This window comes from Lontra canadensis, unplaced genomic scaffold (assembly GCF_010015895.1).
Source record: "Lontra canadensis isolate GAN:19392208 unplaced genomic scaffold, GSC_riverotter_1.0 scaffold65, whole genome shotgun sequence".
NCBI classification, from domain to species: Eukaryota; Metazoa; Chordata; class Mammalia; order Carnivora; family Mustelidae; genus Lontra; species Lontra canadensis.
Genome location: NW_022631059.1, coordinates 5,967,394 through 5,988,708, shown reverse-complemented (window position 1 = coordinate 5,988,708; position 21,315 = coordinate 5,967,394). Strand labels below are relative to the sequence as shown.

Below are 21,315 nucleotides of genomic sequence, written 5' to 3'. Positions count from 1 at the left end.
GCGAGTACTTCCAGCTGGCTCTTTCCTGCACGGGTGTTGCCCGAAGTGAGGAGATTAATGAACATCATGAGGTCTACACGGCCAGTTGCACGCAGCCGCCTCTCGCCGTCTGTGTGCTCTCCCAAGTAAGACCTGCGACAGGTTTATCCACAACTCCTTACTGACAACAGTGAATAAGCCCAGGCACTGGGATAAATTCACACCCATAGAGGGGGAGACCACAAGCTTACATAACAGGGTGGCCCCTTGCTTTCCTAACACACCTAAAAATGACCCGGGGGGATGGAGAATTCCGTGGACAGGCATGGACCTTCCCTTACCTTTCTGTGATCTGTTAAATGGCTTGGGCCAGCTTTGAATTCTTCCTGATCAATCAGATGGAAAAAAAATCACACCCTGAAGGGCCCTTGACTGCTAGCCTCCAAGATGATCTTAGATGCGGGACACGGATAGAACATTTTTCTAACGTCTGTTATGTATTCTCATATGCATTAGAGAAAACGAATACTAGCTCATCAAACAATTTTACAGGTAAGGTTGCTTAGGGAGAGTTGTTTGTGATTGGTCTCTTTTAACATTTTACTCTAAGTAAAACAATGTACCAATGACGATGATACATGGCTATGACGGGAAGCCGTTAATAGACACACGGAGTTGACAGGTGCCATCCTAGACAAAGTGTCCTCCTCATCGGACATGGCACGATCGCACAGAACACCTTCTTGTAGCCCCCTGTCTTTCCTCTTCTTTTTCCTTCAAAAGAAAGAAAGAAAGAAAGAAAGAAAGAAAGAAAGAAAGAAAAAAGGAAGAGAGGAAAGGAAGCTAAGAAGGGAAAGAACCCACCTGTGGAGGCCCCGAAAATTTCCCAGTTACTAGCCCTCCTCCCTCCCTGCACTTCTCACGAGCAAGGGCTGAACCTCAACCACTTCCAGAAGTTGCTTCCAACTTCTCTTTTTTTCTAAACAAGGTATCTTAATCGATAACCCAGGGACGTGACTGGCCAGGAGGGAACGTGGAGATGGTGTGTGGGGGGTGGGGAACAGTGAGGAATAGTGGACTGAAGGAGACAGTTTGGTATAACAGGGACCCGTCTTGGGCCATAACCGATTAAATATCAGTTACTGGAAGGCCTGGTTTCTCACTGCATCATTTCTATCCTGAGGCTACATCAAGGGGACCTGTACTGCTTTGCTCACTCCCCCCAGCATATGTTGTCAAACATACAGTAGGGGTTTAATATATGATTGCCAAATCAATGAAGCACGAAAAGTGCATTCTAGCAAGGTTCCCATCAATAGGGGAAGTAGATTCAAAGGAGTGGATCTGGTCAAGACTCAAACCTATTGGAAAACCACAGCATTCAGGCCTCAGGGAAGAAAATACTTCACTTCCATTGGTCGTCTTCGGAATTTTTTTCTGGTCAGTCACTTCCTCAAAGTCTTATCCGTGGACAGGACCTTCCGCAGCTACGGAAGTCCTGGGATGAGGGGCTTTCTCATCTGAACCATCAAGAAGATTTCAAAGCTGGAGGGTTCAGAGGTCAATGTTACAGTGGAGAAATCACTTCACGTTTCTGCTTTTTCATAGATGATGCCATCAACCAGGGCCATTTTTACAGGTGTTAGGAGAACAAGGAATCATTCTTTGACTTAAGTTGTTCTTTTTCTCTCATGTAGCGTCTCATTTCCATGTTCGCCAGGATTGTTCCCACCACAATGGCTATTGGCACCCCATGGATGGGGGGCGGGGAGCAGGGGGCAGGTGGAGGGAAGGCGTGGTGTGGCCGGCCTTATCCTTTGGCAGGGCTGTTGAGTTCCGCTCAGATCTGCTGGTGAGAACAGCTGCAGCAGGAGCACACGGTTTACACACAACTGTGTTCGACCCACACCCCTCAGCATTCCGGCTTAAACTGCCACCGAAGGACTTCCCTTCCCAAGAGATTTCTGCCGGTGTTTTCCAGGATATGGAATAATCACTCTGAAAAATGATTTCTTTAAAGGATCAAGATGAAGGTGAATGTGAGTATCAGAGTTTCTCTCAGCGGGCATCCATTTCTTGCAACTATTCAAACTGTTTAGGACTCTACATTAACCATGTGAAGGGGTCTATTACTTGTTATTTCAAATTTTCCCCCTAAGTTAAGAGTGCAGGTAAGGATCGTCCTCAAAGGGCTGTCACACCAGTTGAAGCAACTGAAAGTTGCTCTATGGCCCATTTTTGGCTTCGGAACCAAAAAGAGAGAATTTATATTTTGTTTAAAAAGCTATATGCTACTCGGTTAATTTTTTTTTAAGCCTAAGTGTTATTCTAAACATAAAGGTTATTGGGAGAAAAGGGTATTTTGGTGTCTCAGTGAAAGTGACTTCGGGTCACTTTGTCCACATTCTGGAGCCGGTCACTGGAGAACTGGTCCACTTTTTCAGAGCAGCGGCTGGAGCCCAAACTCGCTGATTTTCCCAGCCTCAGCCTCTCTTGACAGGCGACAGCAGCTTTCCTTCCGTGTCTCTCCTTTTGCTACGCCTTTAAAACCAGCTCCAAGAGAAACAACTTCTTTATGTCGTAGAATGATGCAAGAAATTACTTAGCTGTCACCTCATTAAAAAAAAAAAAAGCCCAAATATTTCTGAGACTAAAATGTAGATTTTTTTTTTAATTCTTCATTAACATATAATGTATTATTGGCCCCAGGGGTACGGGTCTGTGAATCACCAGGTTTACACACTTCACAGCACTCACCATAGCACATACCCTCCCCAATGTCCATAACCACCCCCCCCACCCCCCAACCCTCAGTTTGTTTTGTGAGATTAAGAGTCTCTTATGGTTTGTCTCCCTCCCAATCCCATCTTGTTTCATTTATTCTTTTCCTACCTCCCAAACCCCCCACTAAAATGCAGATTCTTTTTTTTTTTAAGATTTTATTTATTTATTTGACAGAGAGAAATCACAAGTAGGCAGAGAGGCAGGAGGGGTGGGGGAGCAGGCTCCCCGCTGAGCAGGCAGCCGGATGCGGGGCTCGATCCCAGGACCTGGGATCATGACCTGAGCCGAAGGCAGAGGCTTTAACCCAGGCACCCCTAAAATGCGGATTCTTGACACAGAGTTGTCTCAAGCCCCACAATAGCACCAACGAGCTCTCTCAGCACATTAGGCATGACCCATGAAAGGTGAGTAGCTGAATACCATTGCAAGTCCCAGGGCACGTTCTGATTATGAAATGTACCGTTTTGCTGTCTTCCGTGACGCTTAGTTCCCTATACCTTGTGGAATTGCACTTGTCAATGTCAGTGTTGCTCTGGAAAGTTATTGAAACCATGAGGGAAAACAGAAGTTAAGGCAACAACTTCTTTCTTGAACTATTGTTTCAAGGGGAGATTCTTCAAGAGGAGGGAAGAAGGAAGGAGGGACAAATAGAAAACGGGAAATGGGGTGGTGGGGGTGGAGAAAAGGAAGAGAAGGTGGTCCCATCTCAACTACAGACCTCAGAATACAGCTGGGGGGGAGCAGTGGCAAGTCGCCCTCGCTGTCCTCCCCCACTTTACAGGCACACGACAGCCTCTCTTGTATCTTGCAACACTGTCCTAGTTTCTCTGTTGGTGGCATGACTTTGTGCAGAAAACTGCTTTCAGCTGAGACGAAGTTGACTTTGAGGCAAAGTTTCTTCTATCTAATCAGGGTAGAATGGATGGTAGTGATTAATGACAGTTACTCAAGTTTACCAATGTAAAGCCATTTTCTTCCAATAGAACCGAACCCTTTTTTAAAACTAAAACACATACCCAGGGTTTACAAAATTCTAACTACAAATGAGCATTTACAAACTAAAAGCATGTTTTCCTTTAACCCAAAATATCTGTGGTTTCCTGGGCTTTGGTCCCCCGGCCAGAGAGGGAAAGCACCAACCAAAAACTTATGTCACCTTGCACAAAGATGCTATATTCACAATAGCATAAATGGGAACACACCATACTCACATTTAGTCATCCTGACTTTTTTTAAATTAATACTATATTTTGGAGATGGTTCCATTTCAACTCATATAAATTCTACCTCATTCTTTTTAATGGCCTTATGGTATTCCATTATAAAAGTATATCATTATTTACCAGTAATTACCTGTGAGCTGTGTTCTGAATTCTTAGGGCAGGATCTAATTCTGATAAATGACCATGCAACGTACACAACTGATTAAAATGTACTTATCAGGGAGCCTGGGTGGCTCAGTGGGTTAAGCCTCTGTCTTCAGCTCAGTCATGATCTCAGGGTCCTGGGATTGAGCCCCACATCGGGCTCTCTGCTCAGCGGGGAGATTGCTTCCCCCTCTCTCTCTGCCTGCCTCTGCCTACTTGTGATCTCTCTCTCTGTTAAATAAATAAAAATCTTTAAAAAGTAAAATAAAATAAAATAAAATGTATTTATCAGCTTAACATCCCTCTCTTGGAGGCACACTTTGTCATTTGCTCGTCTGTCAAGACACACGTGCCATCTGGCTGTCTGAGCCAAGCACTGTGATTTGTGGGCCAAAAGGGCAGACTCCAGAGTCCAAACTGCTTGTGTTCATTCCCGTTCTGTGTCTTGTTTTCTGAGCCCCCTTAAGATACTGTATCACCCTCTCTGTGCCTTAGTTTTCTCATCTCTCAAACAGAACATTAGTCACAGTAACTGCTCCGTGGGGTGGTAAATACCAGGAGAGATAATGTAGGCGAATTATTGCAGTGTCTGGCCCAGAAGTCGGAAGATTGTGAGCTATCCTCATCCAAAAGGAAGTGGCTAAGTAGTAAAAACCGAAATTAACGTGATGCCTGACTCAACATGCAGCCCAAAGTCAAGGGGATTCTTTTCTCTTTGATTAACTGCAGGAAGTCAGTAGCAGCTAACACACAGCGTGTGTTTGGAGTAGGTTAAATTGTTATGGGGGGGTTGCAAACTGGGAATCCTTTCCAGACCATCTTTGCCACGACTCCTTAAAAACACGTCTGTCCTGTCCTCTTACCTCACAGAATGCTGCTCCCCACCAAAACCTCTCACAAAGTGAGTAGCATGTCACTTTGTCTCTTCCCCAGGGTTGTCCTTCTTCCTCTGTCTTTCTTCCCTTTTTGGAGAATACGGGTGAGAAAATGGAGGTGGTGAGGGGATTTTGCTTATATTCTTGGAAACTTATTTTTTTCTAAACATAATGTGCTTTTAAAAATGATGGAAAGTAAATGTGCAAACGAGCTGACAGCACCATTCTCCCTGCTTTGGTCTTTCCAAGCCTGTGTATTTACCCAGCGTGAGATACTTCTGGTGAATTCTTCCAGGGCATTTGAGGGAGACTTTGTCCCTAATGAGGATCAAAGGGCTTTCTCCGCTCCGTGTCTACTCCTGGTGTCCCAAGTCTGGGTTCAGCCGCCCCATAGAGATCTATGAGGGAAGCTCTCACTGATCTCAAAGTCAAAGTTCCTCCATCCAGGGGAAGCTTTTATGAACTTCAGAGATCCACACTTGCCGTCTGTCAAAGCCTTCGAATATTTACAGTGTGTGCTTTGAAAAAAATTGTGGTTTATGTGTTACTATTTTCTCATGATCCTCAGAGGGGAAGTATGAACAATTCTGCTACCTTCTCCTAAAATGAAGAATTCTTGGAAACAAGTGATGGAATTGCTGAGGAAGAGGCTAAAATGCTAAACACGGACATTTTTCAGAGAAGGAGTTCAGTAGAAGTCAGATGCTCATTTTGTCAGCGATGAGATTCTATGACTGTAAGAGCGGGGGGCCAGCCATCACTTGGGGCTCTCGGTTCTTGCCACATGTACAGGCTCTTATCTCTTGCTTGAGTGCTTACTTGTTTACTGTTTCCGGCCATGCGCTGGAGACCTTGTGGTACGATTTATTCCCAAGGAAACGACGATCTTCTGTCTACTTTGCAGGAAATCATCTCAGGGTCTCTCCTATCTCCCTGGCTACTAACTTTTTCATTTTAGGAATACTGGAGTATGGGGAATGGGGATAGCACTTGTGTCAGCGGAGAAGGGGAGGAGAGGAGCAAGCGGGAAAGGGTAGAGGAGTCTCATGTTGTGAGCAGTCAGCACACGGTCCTGGCCATAACATAACCTGGCGGGGTGGGGGCTCATCAAAGCAGATCGCCTGTTCACTCGGGAGCCCTGCACTGAGCAGAAATGCTCCAGCCTCCTGCGCACTAGCTCCGGGTTTGCAAAAGGAGGGCAGCATGGGGCCTGCAAGACGCCGGAGGTGGCTGCACTCAGCGGCAGCGCACTTCTCTTGGCCCAAGAAGTTATATTTTAAAATCTGTGTGAGCTTGCTGCACTTTCCAACGCTCCCAAATGTCCCACCCCTGGCCCCAGTGCGCTTGCTGCCCAGCTCCTATCATCATGTGAGTTCGCTGCTTCTTCTACAAGTACATGCTTTTAGACCTTGGCAGATCAGAGCAAGAGGTTGACTTGGATTTGGAGAGGTCTTGCGTCGAGCTGGCAAAGTGGCCTCAGGCGGGTCGCGTAACCTCTCCGGGTCTCAGGCATGGAACATTCTCAAATGAGGCGAATGAAGACAGCATACTGGGTCCCCGCCCTGCTCTAAGGCTCTGAGTGTCTGCAGCTTTGTTCTTTCAAGGAAGGAAAGTACAATGGAAGGTAAAGGGGCTGCACACCCTCCCGGTCTAGAGCGTGATGACTGAAGAGAGGCACAGAGCCGAAGCTTCCACGGCGGCCCCTCCTCGGGCTCGTTCTCTGTGGTTCTGCTTCGAGCTGTGGCCGCGGCGGCTGGATCTCTGCGCCACTGCAGCAGACAGAAAGCACGAGAAGCAGTTACTCTCCCTGGCCCATGCTGCGTTCCTCCTCCCTGCTCTGGGGGTCACAATCCTGCCCTTCTCTCAAGACTCGCCTTAGAGATCGCAGGCGATCCTTCACCACCGCCTCCCCCGGGCTGTCCTAAACCCAGCCTGTGCCCTCATCTGCTGGGCCACTGGCCTTGATGAGCCTCTCTGGTCTCAGGGCCGCTCCGTCCGATCCCTCTCACCCAGCAACCAGATACAAGCAGCAGCCGCTGGGATCCTCTGTTTACTTCTCTCCCTTCAGCAAGGCCACCTTTCGGTTCCTCCCCACTCACCAACCACTCCACACACACCCTCTCCCTCCATCGCTCCCCCGCAGCCCTCAAACCTTTCTCTTCCTTCGCCTGGATGACTTCTGAGCTGACTAACTCCTACCCCCTCACCCCCAGAGCACAATTTCCACAATTTCCATGGCTCTGCTCTCACTACACCCGCATTCCTCGTAACTTCCTGTATTTTCCCTCCTTGTCCGGAAGAGCAGCAGAAACCCTCTGTTGCTTTCTGGGAAAGCCTGATTAGGTTTGTCTCCCCCCACTGGAACGTAGACTGACATGAGATCAGGAACTTTGTTCACAGCTGTATCTCTAGCAGGGCACTGGGTATATAGTAGACTCTTCATACGATCTTGGTGAATGAATGAATGAATGAATGAACGAACAACATCCCAGATTTCTCCAGCTGTAGCTAGTTACTCCCATAGCTCATTCAACACAGACGAACGCCTTGCATCTGACGGTTGTGTAAAGGTCTCGCCAGAGAATCTTTTTTTTTTTTAAAGATTTTATTTATTTATTTGACAGACAGAGATCACAAGTAGGCAGAGAGGCAGGCAGAGAAAGAGGGGGAAGCAGAAGTCCTGCTGAGCAGAGAGTCCCATGTGGGGCTCGATCCCAGGACCCTGAGATCATGACCTGAGCTGAAGGCAGAGGCTTAACCCACTGAGACACCCAGGCACCCCCTCTCCAGAGAATCTTATACTTTGTCTTTGTTTCTTTCTTCCAAATTCATCTTCATTTTCCTTTCCTCTCCAGCTGTTGTATGAGGTGGGGCATGTGAGGGAAATGCCCCTTCTGGAAATTAGTTAGGAATATTTCTTTCACTACTCACAGACTCTCCCAGTGTGGCCACAGCCAATAAAAGTATAAACATACATCTTCCTTCATCTTCTCAATATCTACACAGTTTCCAAATTAACACCCTATTAAAATAATACCTTGTGAGTGGCCTCAGAGAGTATCGCTATGGTCCTGAGGTTCCCTCGCGGCGGGCTGGCGGTTGCTTCCAAGTGTTATCCATGAAGAGCTTAGCACAATGCCAGGGACATAGGTGAACGCTGAGTGTTTGCTGCTGCTGCTGTTTCCTCTCTTCCCCACACCGGCCATGGGCCCAAAAACGTCTGGCTTGCCCTGACTGGATTCTTTCCTCAGCAAGCCTAAAGGCTCAGCATCTCAGTCTGTCAGGACGCAGACAAGAAGATTGGCCTTACTTGGGTGGGTGGTCAGGGACATTTCAGCAAGAAGTAACTTTCATGCAAGGACAGCTTCTGTGGGAGGTGACCTTTGAGCTGAGATCAGTAAGAGGAGCCAGTCATACAAAGGTCTGGTGGGAGAGTGTTCTGGGCAGGAGGAGCAGCAAGGGCAAAGGTCCTGCAGTGGAAGCGAGCTCAGTGCATCTGGGAAAAGGGAGAAAACAATGCGGCTGAAGGAAAATCAACAGGCAGAGTGGTGGGCCAGGAGGGCGGCCAGACAGGGAATGAAGGTTTTGTTCTAAGTGTATTTCTAAGCCACTGGAGGTTTTTAAATAAGAAACCAGCACGATTTGATTTAAGGATTTAAATACTCATGTGCTTGAATGTCTGGAGAATGGATTGTAAGGGGAATGAACGGTGCAGTAATGGATGTGAGGAGAGCAGTTAGAGTCAAGGTGACCTTAGACAAGTCTTTTGATCTCTCTGACCCTCAGTCTCTTCCTCTGTAAGATGAGGATAAGAAAACTCCCATAAGGGATATAATGACCGCATCACCCCCAATACAAAGTAGGGCCCCATTCAATACGGTCCTCTGTTTTCCAGGTGAAGAGCCCCAAGATGCCTCACTTGTGTTAAATTCCTCTTTCGGAACAGGAACTTTGATGGGCTTTGCTATTAAAACTCTGAGACTTTGGCTGATTGCACGAGGTGTCCAGAGACATCCCTGCCAATTAGAACGAAGACAGTTAAGTGATAGCAACATGCATAGGATTTTTCCTTTGCTTGGAGCTTACAGCCTGTTAGGGAGGCGTGTTTGCCCTGCAGGCTGGAGGCACAGAGTCGTAGCATGGGGGCTGTCGTCGCGGACAGCTGTGGGTGGCCGCTGGAGCGGCTGACGGTACGAGCAGCTGTTCTCCAGGAAGCAGTCCCTGCCTCTCGTAATAGGCAAATCCGCCAACGAAGCTGATGCCAGTCTGGGCGCTTCCGAGCAGCGGCCATAATGCGGCAACTGCTCTGTCTGCACACACACGTGATCTTATTCTAGACAAATGCAAGCGGCTCTCCAACGATCTGCTTTTCCTTTTACGGCTGTGCCAAGTGTATTTCGTGAAGTCGTGATGCCTGGTTGGAGACTGTGTTTTTGTTTTCCCGCCAGTGTGAACGGTTGTAGTGTAATGTTCAGGAAGGTCAGCTCAGGACCCTCGAGAGCACGTACCACGGACTCATGTCAAAGATTTTGTTAAACGGATCCGTTAAGGAGAGAACCAGGAAGATGTTCAAACTGGGTCAGAGAGCCTTTAAGAATCCAGGTAGCCACAGGCAATTGAATAACGATTATTAAATCTGGTTAAAGTCTGACAAGGTAATAGACCGTAACCGTTCAGGTTCTTTTCTTACTATACAGAGATTATTATTAACTAGAAAAAAAATCTACAAAATAACAGAGAACTTCACTAAATCCTGGCCTTTAATTTGTACTCTTTTTTTCCCCTAAGATTTTATTTATTTATTTGAGAGAGAGAGAATGAGAGAGAGCGAGCGTGAGAGGGGGACGCTCAAAGGGAGAAGCAGACTCCCCGCTGAGCAAGGAGCCTGATGTGGGACTCGATCTGGGACTCTGGGATCATGACCTGAGCTGAAGGCAGATGCTTAACGACTGAGCCACCCAGGCGCCCTAATTGGTACTCTTTATAAGAACCGACAATTCTCTTCCCTCTAAATGCTTCAGCTCTGCTAGACCCCCCAGGCTGGAAATGCACTTGTACCACATCCATGGGGCAGTCACTGAGTGACCAGACTAGCCGGGTCTTCTGGCCCATCTTTTGGACCTCGTGGTGGTCATTCCCATCAAAGGCCACCTAATGGGATGGGCAGAGAGTCTCAGAGACCCTCCTTTTTATCCTACTCTAGAAAGAAACAGGAGCTCTCATCTCAGCTGTGTGTCCTTTTATGCACACAGGACCCTTATCCACCCAATTCAGTCAAAAAGCCACCAATAAGCACCTGCCATGTGCCAGAAGTTGGAGATGCAGTTAGAGTGAGGAAGGTGTCCTCTTCCGGAGTCGGTGCTCTAGCCCGGACATAGACACCGAATAGATGATCATCACCTACTTAATGAATTATATGCCAATGTCATCAGTCCTGACACGGAAAAGCATTGAGCAAAAAAAAATGGAGAGAACTAGTGTAGTCTGAAGGACTCTGGGTGTCAAGGAATCCTTCTGCCAAGTAGGGACATCTAAGAGGAGTCTGGAAAGATGAGTGGGTCTGGTTCGGCACACAGCTGCTGACTCTCAGACAGAGGCAGCAGCCTGTGTGAGGGACTCAAGCCCACACAAAGGGTGTGCTCCTGTGGGGCTGATGAGGAAGTGATACCACGAGCCTGGAGATGTGGGCGGGAGTGGGATCTCTCAGGGCACCGAAGGTTTGGGCAGAGCACGGGCTACGGGGGAGCCGTGGAAAGCATAAACAGAGTGGACCACCACATGGTCAAAATTGGTATCTCCAAACACAAGCACACAGAACAGTGCTGTAGCTCATGAAATTTCAGCCAAGGTCGGCTGCCCTTATCTAAGGAATTTGTAGGTGGCCAAGGGGACACTTCATGAAGTCCCTCACACCCCGGAGGCAATCGGTGTTTATTAGCCCTAACTGGGCTCTCTGCTTTTCCGTGTAATCCGACACACTCACTCTGCCTACAATCGGTGAGCTTTGTGTCACCCCTCTCAGGGGAGGGTTTCAAGGATGGAAGAGGAGAAGCTCACTGGCACGAATGTCCTTCACAACACACACACCTCTAATGCTTCGGGACTGTGTTCCTTCTTTTTATTATTTTTTTTAATTAAAGATTTTTATTTATTTATTTATTTATTTGACAGAGAGAGAGAGAGGGATCGCAAGTAGGCAGAGAGGCAGGCAGAGAGAGAGGGGGAAGCAGGCTCCCTGCCGAGCAGAGAGCCCGATGCGGGGCCCCATCCCCGGACCCTGAGATCATGACCCGAGCCGAGCCGAAGGCAGAGGCTCAACCCACTGAGCCACCCCATGTGTTCCTTCTTTTTAAAAAGGAGTTGATTGCCAAGAATGTGTTTAAAAAAAAAATCTCAAGTTTCCATGACAAAGATTTTAAAACAAATGTACCATCCAACCAAGAGCTCGTGCCGAGGGTGATGGGGTGTGAGGAAGTGGGCCGTCTCATTCACAGTGGATGGAAGGGTACATGGGTCAGCCGTGTCTGAGGGCAATGAGGGCAGGGGGCGTCCTAAGGATTTCAGCCCCCTGGGCATTTCTCTGTGGAAATAAATAAGGAGCGTTGCAAATATCTAGCGAGAAAGACGATCTTCTCAGCACTGTTTGTAATAACTAAAAACTGGAATTAGCTAAAATGTCCCAGAACCAGGAAGAGCAACCATGTTCATCCTCACAGTGGAAAACAGTGTCACTGTTTAAAAGGATACTGAGAGAAGGAAGCTGCTCATGGACATGGAAAAATGTTCCTAACCTACTATTAAGTGAAAAAAAAAAAAAAAAGCAGATTGTAAAACCATGCATGAGGTTTTTAAAACACAACTGACCCTGCGCATAATAGGAACAAATAGGCACAAGATCCAAGAGGTGACGACCCCAAGGAGTGACAGTGGTCATCTGTGGCAGGCACTTCTGTGTTCTTCTATTTGCTTATCATTACTTTGTACTCTCTCTGTCCTGAACGTTTACTGCTTTTGTAGTAAGAAGAGAGTTCCAGGTACAGAACTTATTCCTGATCTCCTGGGACCTCAACTGCAGTAGATTTAATATGGGATTATCAGTGTCTGCACGCAGGACCTGACTCTACTTATGCTTCTTGGATTTACACGCAATAGTATTTCTCTAAATGCAAAGAGACCTCACTGTGTGCTTAAAACGATACTTTTCCGCAGCTGGACCTCCAATTCCGTTTTCGTAACAGAAAGACTTTACGCAAAAAAATAAATAAAAAGCAACACTCCTTGACAAACATAATGGGATAGCAGGTCAATTTGCTTTGTCTTATTTATAAACTGTATGTACTAGGAGCTAATGACTATCAAAGGTATAATTAACTAAATTTAGTCGAAGAAAGAAAAAAGCAACCAGAAGGCTAAATACCAAATGGTCTGAAAAGTTACCTCCGAGTGGTGGGATTATGGGTAGTTTTCACCTCTTTTTGCTTTTCTGAATTTCCTAATTTTTCTGTGAAAACTGTGCATTGACATAGTAACAGGTGGTCACGTTAAAACCCCGAGAAACAAACTGTCTTCATGTAATTACAGTAACAAAATCCAATAAGAAGGAGGCTTACCCATTGCTGTCCCTGAGGCAGGACCATGTGTGTGTCTTACAGGGAGAGAATGAATCTGAGAATTAGGGAGACTGACTGGGTTTCTTTCTTTCTTTTTAGGATTTTACTTATTTATTAGAGAAAGAGAGGATGAACATGGGTGTGGGGAGGGGGAGAGGGAGAAGGACAAACGGATTCCCTGCTGAGCGCAGAGCCCGACACGGGGCTCAACCCCAGGACCCCGAGATCATGACCTGAGCTGAAGGCAGATGCCTAACGCACTGAGCCACCCAGGTGCCCCTGACTGGGTTTTGATCCTGGTTGTGTGGCCACAGACTAGTCACTAACTCCCGTGTGTCTCCTTCCTCACTCCCCCGCTAATGAAGGTCGACTGAGCATCTCCCAGGCATCTGAATCTGCATTTGATGTTGGGGACTGAGCAGCAAATAAGGGAGATATGGTGGCAGCAGTCATGGAACTTAGAATCCAGTTCAGGAGAGAAATAACAACAACCAGACAAAGAGCACCGTGATCATTAGGACAGTAAACAGCCTTTACCAAGCACCTGCTAACGGCCAGGCTCTGTTCAGTGAGCTTTACGTACATAATAGCTCTTTTCATTCTTGCCACCACCACCCCCCACCCCGCCCCGGGAGATATTATCACTAGTCCCATTTAACGGACAAGGAAACTGAGGCCCAGAGAGAGTAGCTAATTTGCTCAAAGGCCCACAGCTAAGAAGTCGCAGAGCCAGGATTTCAATTCAACTACGTGCTCTGCTGCGCTGACCCACGCAGCTCGTGGTCGTCACAAGTGGAAACAGGGCCTGAGAGCACATTCAGGCGACTAGACAAGTTAGACCGCCCTGAGGACAGGACATTTCACCGGAGTCCCCAAGGATGGGTCAGAACGAATCAGGCAAAGAGTAGGGACAAGAGCCTGTGGGGTCAGGGAAACATTCAAATGTGTTTCCAAGCCAGTGGCCTTGGCGGAGTGGATGTTGGCAGCAGGAATCACAATGAGCTCTTTCTCCTCCCACCCCCAGACCCTCCTGGCCAGAGCACTTTTTGACAACCACCCAGACTGCTCCTACGAGCTGGCTTTCTGCAGAGGAGACATCTTGACCATTCTGGAACAAAACGTGCCAGAAAGCGAGGGCTGGTGGAAGTGTTTGCTCCATGGAAGGCAAGGTCTGGCCCCTGCCAACCGCCTCCAAATCCTCCCTGAGGCCCCCGCAGACAGGCCGTGTGCCCCTTTCCTGAGAGGCCTAGAAGAACCTCTCACCCGCTCCGAGGAGACCTACCAGGTGCCCACCCTGCTCAAGCCCCTGACTCCAGGCCCCGTGTACGAGGACATGAGAAGCTGGGTGGAGGGGCTTCCACCCACCACCGCCCAAGTCTACGAATTCCCTGACGCACCGGCGGGGGCCAGAATCGTCTGTGAAAAGACTCTAAGCTTTCCGAAACAGGTATGCATGTTTCCAGATAAAACAGATGCGTCGAGGGGTGTGTAACACCCAGGGGCTGACCTCACCCTTCAGTTCTTGGTGTCCATCAGGAGGAACCATGTGCAAAATGGGAACCTGGACCCCTTTGATTGGGTGATGACAGGTGGGCTTGTATTGGCCCCCAGTTTGCTTCTTGCTGATATTCTCGGCACCCCAGTGATTTCCCCCCACCCCACCCCGGCTCTCCAAGACGCCCATGCTTGGTGGGAAATTGAATGCTTAGCGGGAGTATTTATGAAAGTATTAAGGACCTTTGCCATGGCCCTTTGGACACTAGAACTTCTAGTGATGGGTTCAAAGGCAAGTTTCTTGGCTGAAGGGAATCTAGATTTAACATCTAGATTCCCTTCAGCCAAGAAACTTCCAGAATTACTACAGAAATACCCAAGGAGGCAAACATATATTTGAGTGGAGGAGGCCATGGCCATAATCGCACTTTTTGTTATAGGGAAAAATCGAAGATGCCTATATGTTTGTTAATGGGGGGACTGGTTATATCAATGTTTGCAACATACTGGGCACTTGTCGAAAGAAAGATGAAGTTGTTCTAGGAGGCATGTAGAAGGGGGAAAAATAACCATTTAAACAAAACCAACCAAACAAAAACTAAAAAAAGAAAAAGAAACCAGATGATCTGTGTGTATATATGTGTGTGTGCTCATTCACTGACTAAGGTTCCCTTGGGAAGTAGAGTTGGTCACTCATATCGTCCCTGTGCCTGCGACTGTGCCTGGCTTGGGGCGGGTGCCCAGTCAAGGAGCAGAGAGATCAGAAAGTTGGTTTGTGTATTATATACAGTATGTATGACATCAGCAGTTTTCAAAAATAGCAATTAAAAAGAAACAGAGGAAAAGAAGCACTAGGTAAATGCAAAATGAAAACTTTTTTTTTTTTTTTAATGGAAAGGAATTTAAAGAAGAAAGGAGAAAAACAATGGATTGCTGTCCCCAGGCCTAGGCTTTGATGAGGTGTTAAGCAAGCAGAACAGATTTTCATGGTCTGGGGTCACTATGGGGATTTCCTGAAGTTTGGTCTCACCTGGCCTGAGCTCAGGGCAGGGATCCTGGCAAGGTCTGTGTCCAGGACGGCTGCCACCCCCACACTGTCCCACCCCACCCCTGATGCACGAGCTGGGGACCCTGGGAAGGTCTTGCTAGCCTTCCCCACAGCACCTCCAACCACAGAAAGGTGTTGATTTCTTTTCTTTTTTTAAATTTGAAGGTATTTTGCTTTGTTTTGGTTTTAGATTTTATTTATTTGAGAGAGAGAGAGAGAGAGAGCATGAGAAAGGAGAGGGTCAGAGGGAGAAGCAGACTTCCTGCTGAGCAGGGAGCCGGATTCGGGTCTTGATTCCAGGACTCCAGGATCATGACCTGAGCCAAAGGCAGTCGCTTAACCAACTGAGCCACCCAAGTGCCCTGAAAGGTGTTGATTTCTTAAAATATTTTGAATACTTCAGATTTTCTAACCCCTGGGGCTGCCAGGCAGAGAAGTAGACATCATTTGTGCACAAAACAGCTGCGGTTCAGAGGGGCTGACTACAAAGCCCCATCGGAAGCGGGTCAAGCCTTCTGCAGCAGCCCACGAGGCGGCCCTGGGACAGCTGGCCCACCCAGCTGCTGCTGGAGCAGCTGACTCAGAGCAGGGGCCTTGGTGGTGGGCCCTCCCCTGACAAGTGGCCTCTGCTGAAGTTAATTTGGGCATCCCCCCTCCCTAAAAGGCAACCGAGGGCTGCGTCTGCTATTCACCAGCTGGCCCTGGCACCTGAGCCCTGGGCAGGCAGGCTCCTACCACTTGAATGTTTGCTAAATGAATGAAGTGACTGTGGACCCCAGCTTCTAGACAGGCATCACGATAAAGAGAAGGATGCATTTACTCTCTCACCCTAACTCAGCACAGGGTCAGGGCATTGGCTGGGAGATGTGTCCTTGACATGAAACGTGTCTGTGATGGGAGCCCTCCCCCATGCATGGCTGAGGCCGTGGGCAGAAACCACAGCCCGATGGGGGAATTCAGAAACCAGGGGCTCTTGAGGTGGGCCCAGTAAAACACCTGGGGAACTTTCCTGCCTTTTTCTCCTGTTTCCGTTTCCTCGGTGGCTGCCCCATCAACATTTCTGCTCCCTCCTCCCCAACGTTTTATTTGTATCGCCTTCTCTGTGCTTGGGGGCAGGGGGAGTCTCTGAGAGCAAGTGATGCCACCTGTGATTTGGAAATCAGCAGTACCAGAGGTCACCTGGCTTGTGGGGCAGCCACCGCCACAGTGGGAGAGTGGACCAGTCCCAACACCCCTCTGTACCTCTCTGTCTTGCCCATTTCTAAGGGCTCCTCAAAGTTGTGCCTTCTAGTGATTCTAAATAATTCCACTCCTTCTACCCCAAGAAGAAAGCAGCTAGAAAGAGTGGATGAAACCCAGTTCAGAAGCTTCTGCTCCACAGTAAAGGCAGACCTTGCTGCCCCGTCTGTGCAGTCGGGGGGTAACTCGGCAAATCCGGCCACTAGCTTTGAGCTGTTTTCCAACGGGCAGTTCACAGGCTGGAACTGGCCCAGGTGACCTGTTTCACAGACTGCCCTTAGCCCTGCATGATGACCACCAGATTAAGGTTAGCCAAAAATTAAAAACCAAGGAGGTGAAAATACGTCCCTTTTCTCAAGTTCTCTAATCAAAGAATCCACGTGTCAGGATCAGACGTCTGTGCTGCTGAAAGAGACCACGGTGGGTCCTGAGAACGACTCATCATGTTAGGAACGAGGGAACCAATTCCCAGGGAGGTGACGGGGCCCAGCCAGGGTCCCAGGAGGAGGAATTCCAGGGACCGAAGCTTCCCTGTGCCCGTGCGTGGCTGCCGATGCCCCTGGACTCGGCTTGCCCTTGTGCTGCCTTTTCCTAACTCTGTGGCGACGCTATCTCTTCTTCACAATTAGCTTTTTACTGAGACGTAACCTCCAGATCCTAAGGGGGTAGCTTAGTCGCTGGATCCAGGTGGAGAAACAGAACAAAAGCAGCCCCCCAGAAGCCCCTCACGATTTCTCCTGGTCACTTCCTCTAGGGGAACCACTGGCTTGAGCTTTGTTTTACTTTTTATTCCAACTTCCTTAATATAATATGCTGGCCTGACTTTTTTTCCTTTTAATCACCATACAAAGAACCCATTTGATGTTGGTTTGCATTCAGAAAGGGGAATCTTTCATATTTCAAGTAAAAAGGATCCAACTTCCTGGTGGAATTATTCTCAGACGCACTAGTTCTGAACTGGAATTTCCTTCTGTGCCCCTAAACCTTTTGAAATTGTGGTTCTAAAGCATGTTCCTTAATTGATTGCCACCTTGAACCAGCTTCCTCCACCTGAAATTCCACACCCAGGAAAACCCCTTTGTTCTCTGTGGGTGGTCTCCCCACAAAGTCAGCTACAGAAAGACAAGGGGCTTGGAGTTTTAGGGGGTAAGAGGCAGTGGGGGTGCATTTGGAAAAGCTCTGTGGTAGGGGAGAGCTTGGGGTGTCAGAACAAGCGGAGGTGGAGGTAAGGGACCATGGCCCTTTGTATACCGAGGGCTGTCTTGATGGGCTCTCTGCAAAACAGGGCAGTGCGTCAAGGGTCAGCCTCAGCCCAGACTGCAAAGCAGACTGCTCTCTCCTTGGGATGGGGTACATGGGGAATGTCCCATCTGATACCCCATGTTACAAGCTCCACGTTGGGGATGGAAAGCGAGCCTGCTTCTCTCACGAGAGCGGGATGTTCTCTTCTCACTGACATGACTTCAGTCTGCTGTGCTCCCGAGAGTCCAGGATTTTAGAGAACCAGCTTTCTCTGTGAGTACGGAAGAAGTCATCACTTGCCCGAAGGTTATTTGGACACTTGACAGCTGTGTTGTGGGAAGGAATGTCTGCCCGTTTGCTTTGCACCTGCTTTATCTGCATCCATTATTCCAGCCTGACGGGTGGTGGGACCTGCTGGTCCCCCACCTCTGCCTCAAGCTGTGCACTTTCTTTTACCCAAAACAAGCAAATAAATAAGAAGATACTCGCATTTCCTTCATGCCATGCGGGGTCACCCTGGTGAGCAAAGGGACTCTGATCCTGTCCTCATAAGCTGCTCCGCCACCGGCCCTCCCCGTCTGCACAGACTCAGGTCCTCACCAGCCACGCCATCCAATTCAGAAAGCCCTATCCAGGGACAGGTTCCTGGGGACCTGGTGGGAAACGCAGGCTCCCTCTGCCAGCCTCTCCGGGCTTGACCCTTTCCTCTCCTCAACGCCCTGTCTTGCTTTCCAGCCTGTGTCCTGCCTGTGTCCACACATTATTCCTCCCCTGTTAGAACCTGACCCTGACACACAGCACCCATTCCCCTATAAAATCACCCATTCCCGGGCCCCTCCTGGAGACGACGTCCTTGTTTGAGAGAGGTCTGATGTGGAGCTGGGCAACTGTATCATTCTGAAGTTCGCCCCGCCGTGGTTTCCCTGGCCAGGTCTGGAAGCTGCAGTGGGGAGCAGCCAGCGTGGTACCCGGTGTGGGGACACTCATGACTTCTAGAGGATTCACTGGAGTCCAGTGATAGACACAGCCACCATGGCTGAGGGCCACCATTGGTCCCGTCTCCTCCTGCTGCCCCATCGACCCTCATCCCCAGCGACACGTCCTGCGAGAGGCTCCCTGCCCCCTCCCCACCCCCACAAGTCCCTCCACTTTACACCCGGACCCACCTGCCTGTCCCGCGCACCGCGCCGGCCCCTGCGCCATCAGATGAATAGTTAACACCCCAGACTCGAACCACAGCCTCGATCCCTCGAGAATATCAGAATCACCTGGGAAGTTCCCTGATACTGCAGATTCCCAGGCTCCCCGGCAGGACTCAGAGACCCCAGTACCCCGGACGCAGGGCCCAGGAATCTGCATTCTAGCCTGCTTCCCAGGTGGGGCTGACGCAGGCAGCTGTGGGCACCCCGCCACCACGGGGCCTCTCCCTCCACCGCCCAGGCCCACGGTCGGAGTGAAGGGCCGCCAGTCAGGGGTGGGCGCAGGGACAGGGCCTCTGCGCTGTCTGTCGGGGCTAACTTGGAACTTGATCTGTGGACTCCGCGGTGACGTCTCCTTCCCTCGGCTCTTCTTTCTCCAAGGCCCTCTTCACGATGCCCAGACCTGCTCGGGCCTCGTTGCCAACGCTGCCTTCTCAGGTGTACGACGTGCCGGCCCAGAGCCGGGGCCCCCCAGCCCTGAAGGTGAGTGTTGGCCTGGCCCGGCTGTGGGGTTCCCCTAGGCAGGCAGATTGTTTTTCTGCATTGGGGCAAGCTGCGCCCCGCCTCTCCTCTCCCCGCACCTGCCTCCCCCCACCACCCCACCCCGTGGCTGAGCGTCTCTCACCCACAGGTGCCAGGTTCCCAGGGGGCTCCTCCCTAGGGTTGGGGGCGGCCGGTCATCTCCAGTCTCAGCCTCCTGAGATATCCCACACTCCTTGCTCCAGCTCACGTGTGATTGCCTCTGGCCCGTGGATGAGCACACGCGCTCCCTTCTCCAGGACACAGCTGTGCCAGCAGAATGACCTGGCCTTGGGCACAAAAGTCTTAAATAAAGACACACACGTGCAGGACTCACCTCACCTCACCCTTGCCCTCTTGACCCTGTCTTTACTGAAAATGGTGACATTTTGTTCATCTTGAGTTTTTCACATTGTGATTTTTTTTAATGTCGCATTCCATTATTATTTATCTTGATGACCAAGAATTTGCGGGGGGGGCCTCAACTGTTGTGGCCATGTTCTTCACCCTGATCCCTGCCCAGGAACAGGCCATCCCCAGCACAGCCACCGGATTCTCACCCTAACCTTTGCCCAAGCTGGAGTTAGCCCCTGTGCACATCGACCCCACACCCAGGTGTCACAATTCATCAATGAAGGTCCTGTTGGTGCCCTTTCCACTCTGCTTCAAGGGAATGAAATGCATCCCACCCTTCCCCTGTGGGGAGGAATCAGTGGGAAACTCACAGGTCAACTTTCTCCAAAGAAAACCCCTATCCAGAGTCCAGCTCTTTCTTTTTCTCTCTCTCTCTCTCTTTTTTTTTTTTTAAGATTTTATTTATTTGTCAGAGAGACAAAGAGCACAAGCAGGGGAAGCAGCAGGCAGAGGGAGAAGCAGGCTCCCCGCTGAGCAAGAAAACTGACATGGGACTTGATCCCAGGACCCTGAAATCATGACCTGAGCCGAAGGCAGACGCTTAACCGACAGAGTCACCCAGGCGTCCCAAGAAGGCATCTTTTTAAAGCACAAAGTCCACATTGTTGAAAACAGAATTACATAAACTTCCACCATGCGAACATCATGACCAAAAGCCCCAAATTCCTTGGTGATTTCTGTTTTCATTTGGAAACAAAACAAAACAAAAACCAAAAAATTGCTGGTGTGGGCAGAATTTGTGATGTGAGTCCATCAGGAAGGAAAAATCCAAGTTATCCTTTTCTGTCTTTCCCCCAGGAGCCAGAGAAGAGGCAATTATATGATATACCCCCCAGCCCCCAGAAGGCAGGACTGGGTCCCTCGGCCAACCAACTGAGTGTGAGTATGACGAGGCACAGAGATTTGATGCTGGGAAAATGGGAGCATCCTCTGGGATGTTTTATTAGCCTGGTCAGATTGGGAAGGCAAATTCCTCATAGTAGAGCTGATTTCATTTGAAATCCCCGATGGCAGCGGTGTTCAGGAACAAGGTGAGTAATGTGGTTTGGGCAAGTCCTCTACCTTCTCTGTGCCTCAGTTTCTCATGACGGACTAATTGCGAGCATTGAGACAATCCCCGCAGACGACCCAGTACAGGTGTAGTGCTTTGCACGGAGCAGAAGCTCAGTAGATCTTAGGTAAATGCCTCCTCCTCTCCTTCTCCTTCTCCCTCTCCTCCTCTTGACTTGGTTAGTCTCTGAACATCCACTTCCTGCTGACAAAGAGCAGAACTCTGTATGGGGTCACATGTAGTTGTTATTGCTGAATTTTTGTAAAGTTTGGCTCTGGCTCCAAAATGTCCTAGTAATAGTATATTCATCCTGACAAATAATTATACCTTAACCTATCAAAGGCTTCCTCCTCCTCTTCCTCCCCCTTCCTCTGCCCCTCCTTCTCCCCTTTTCCCCCTCCTCCTTCTCCTCCTCCTTCTTTTTCTTCTTGGTCCCCATCTCAGAGATATGTTGCGTTAAGGTAGATTTTTATGTGTTTATAGGGGACATGCCT

General features: G+C 49.1%; 1 protein-coding gene across 2 annotated transcripts in view; it reads left to right on the top strand.

Moving 5' to 3' along the window:
- Positions 1 to 21,315, top strand: part of CASS4 (Cas scaffold protein family member 4) — a 34,308-nt gene that overhangs the window by 6,776 nt on the left and 6,217 nt on the right. Inside the window, exons 2-4 of one of the 2 annotated variants that reach the window (XM_032878925.1) lie at positions 13,640 to 14,062; positions 19,219 to 19,320; positions 20,569 to 20,649. In XM_032878925.1, the coding sequence (XP_032734816.1) occupies positions 13,640 to 14,062; positions 19,219 to 19,320; positions 20,569 to 20,649 (606 nt within the window). The remainder of the gene's footprint in view (positions 1 to 13,639; positions 14,063 to 19,218; positions 19,321 to 20,568; positions 20,650 to 21,315) is intronic. The other variant, XM_032878926.1, reaches the window with a different exon arrangement.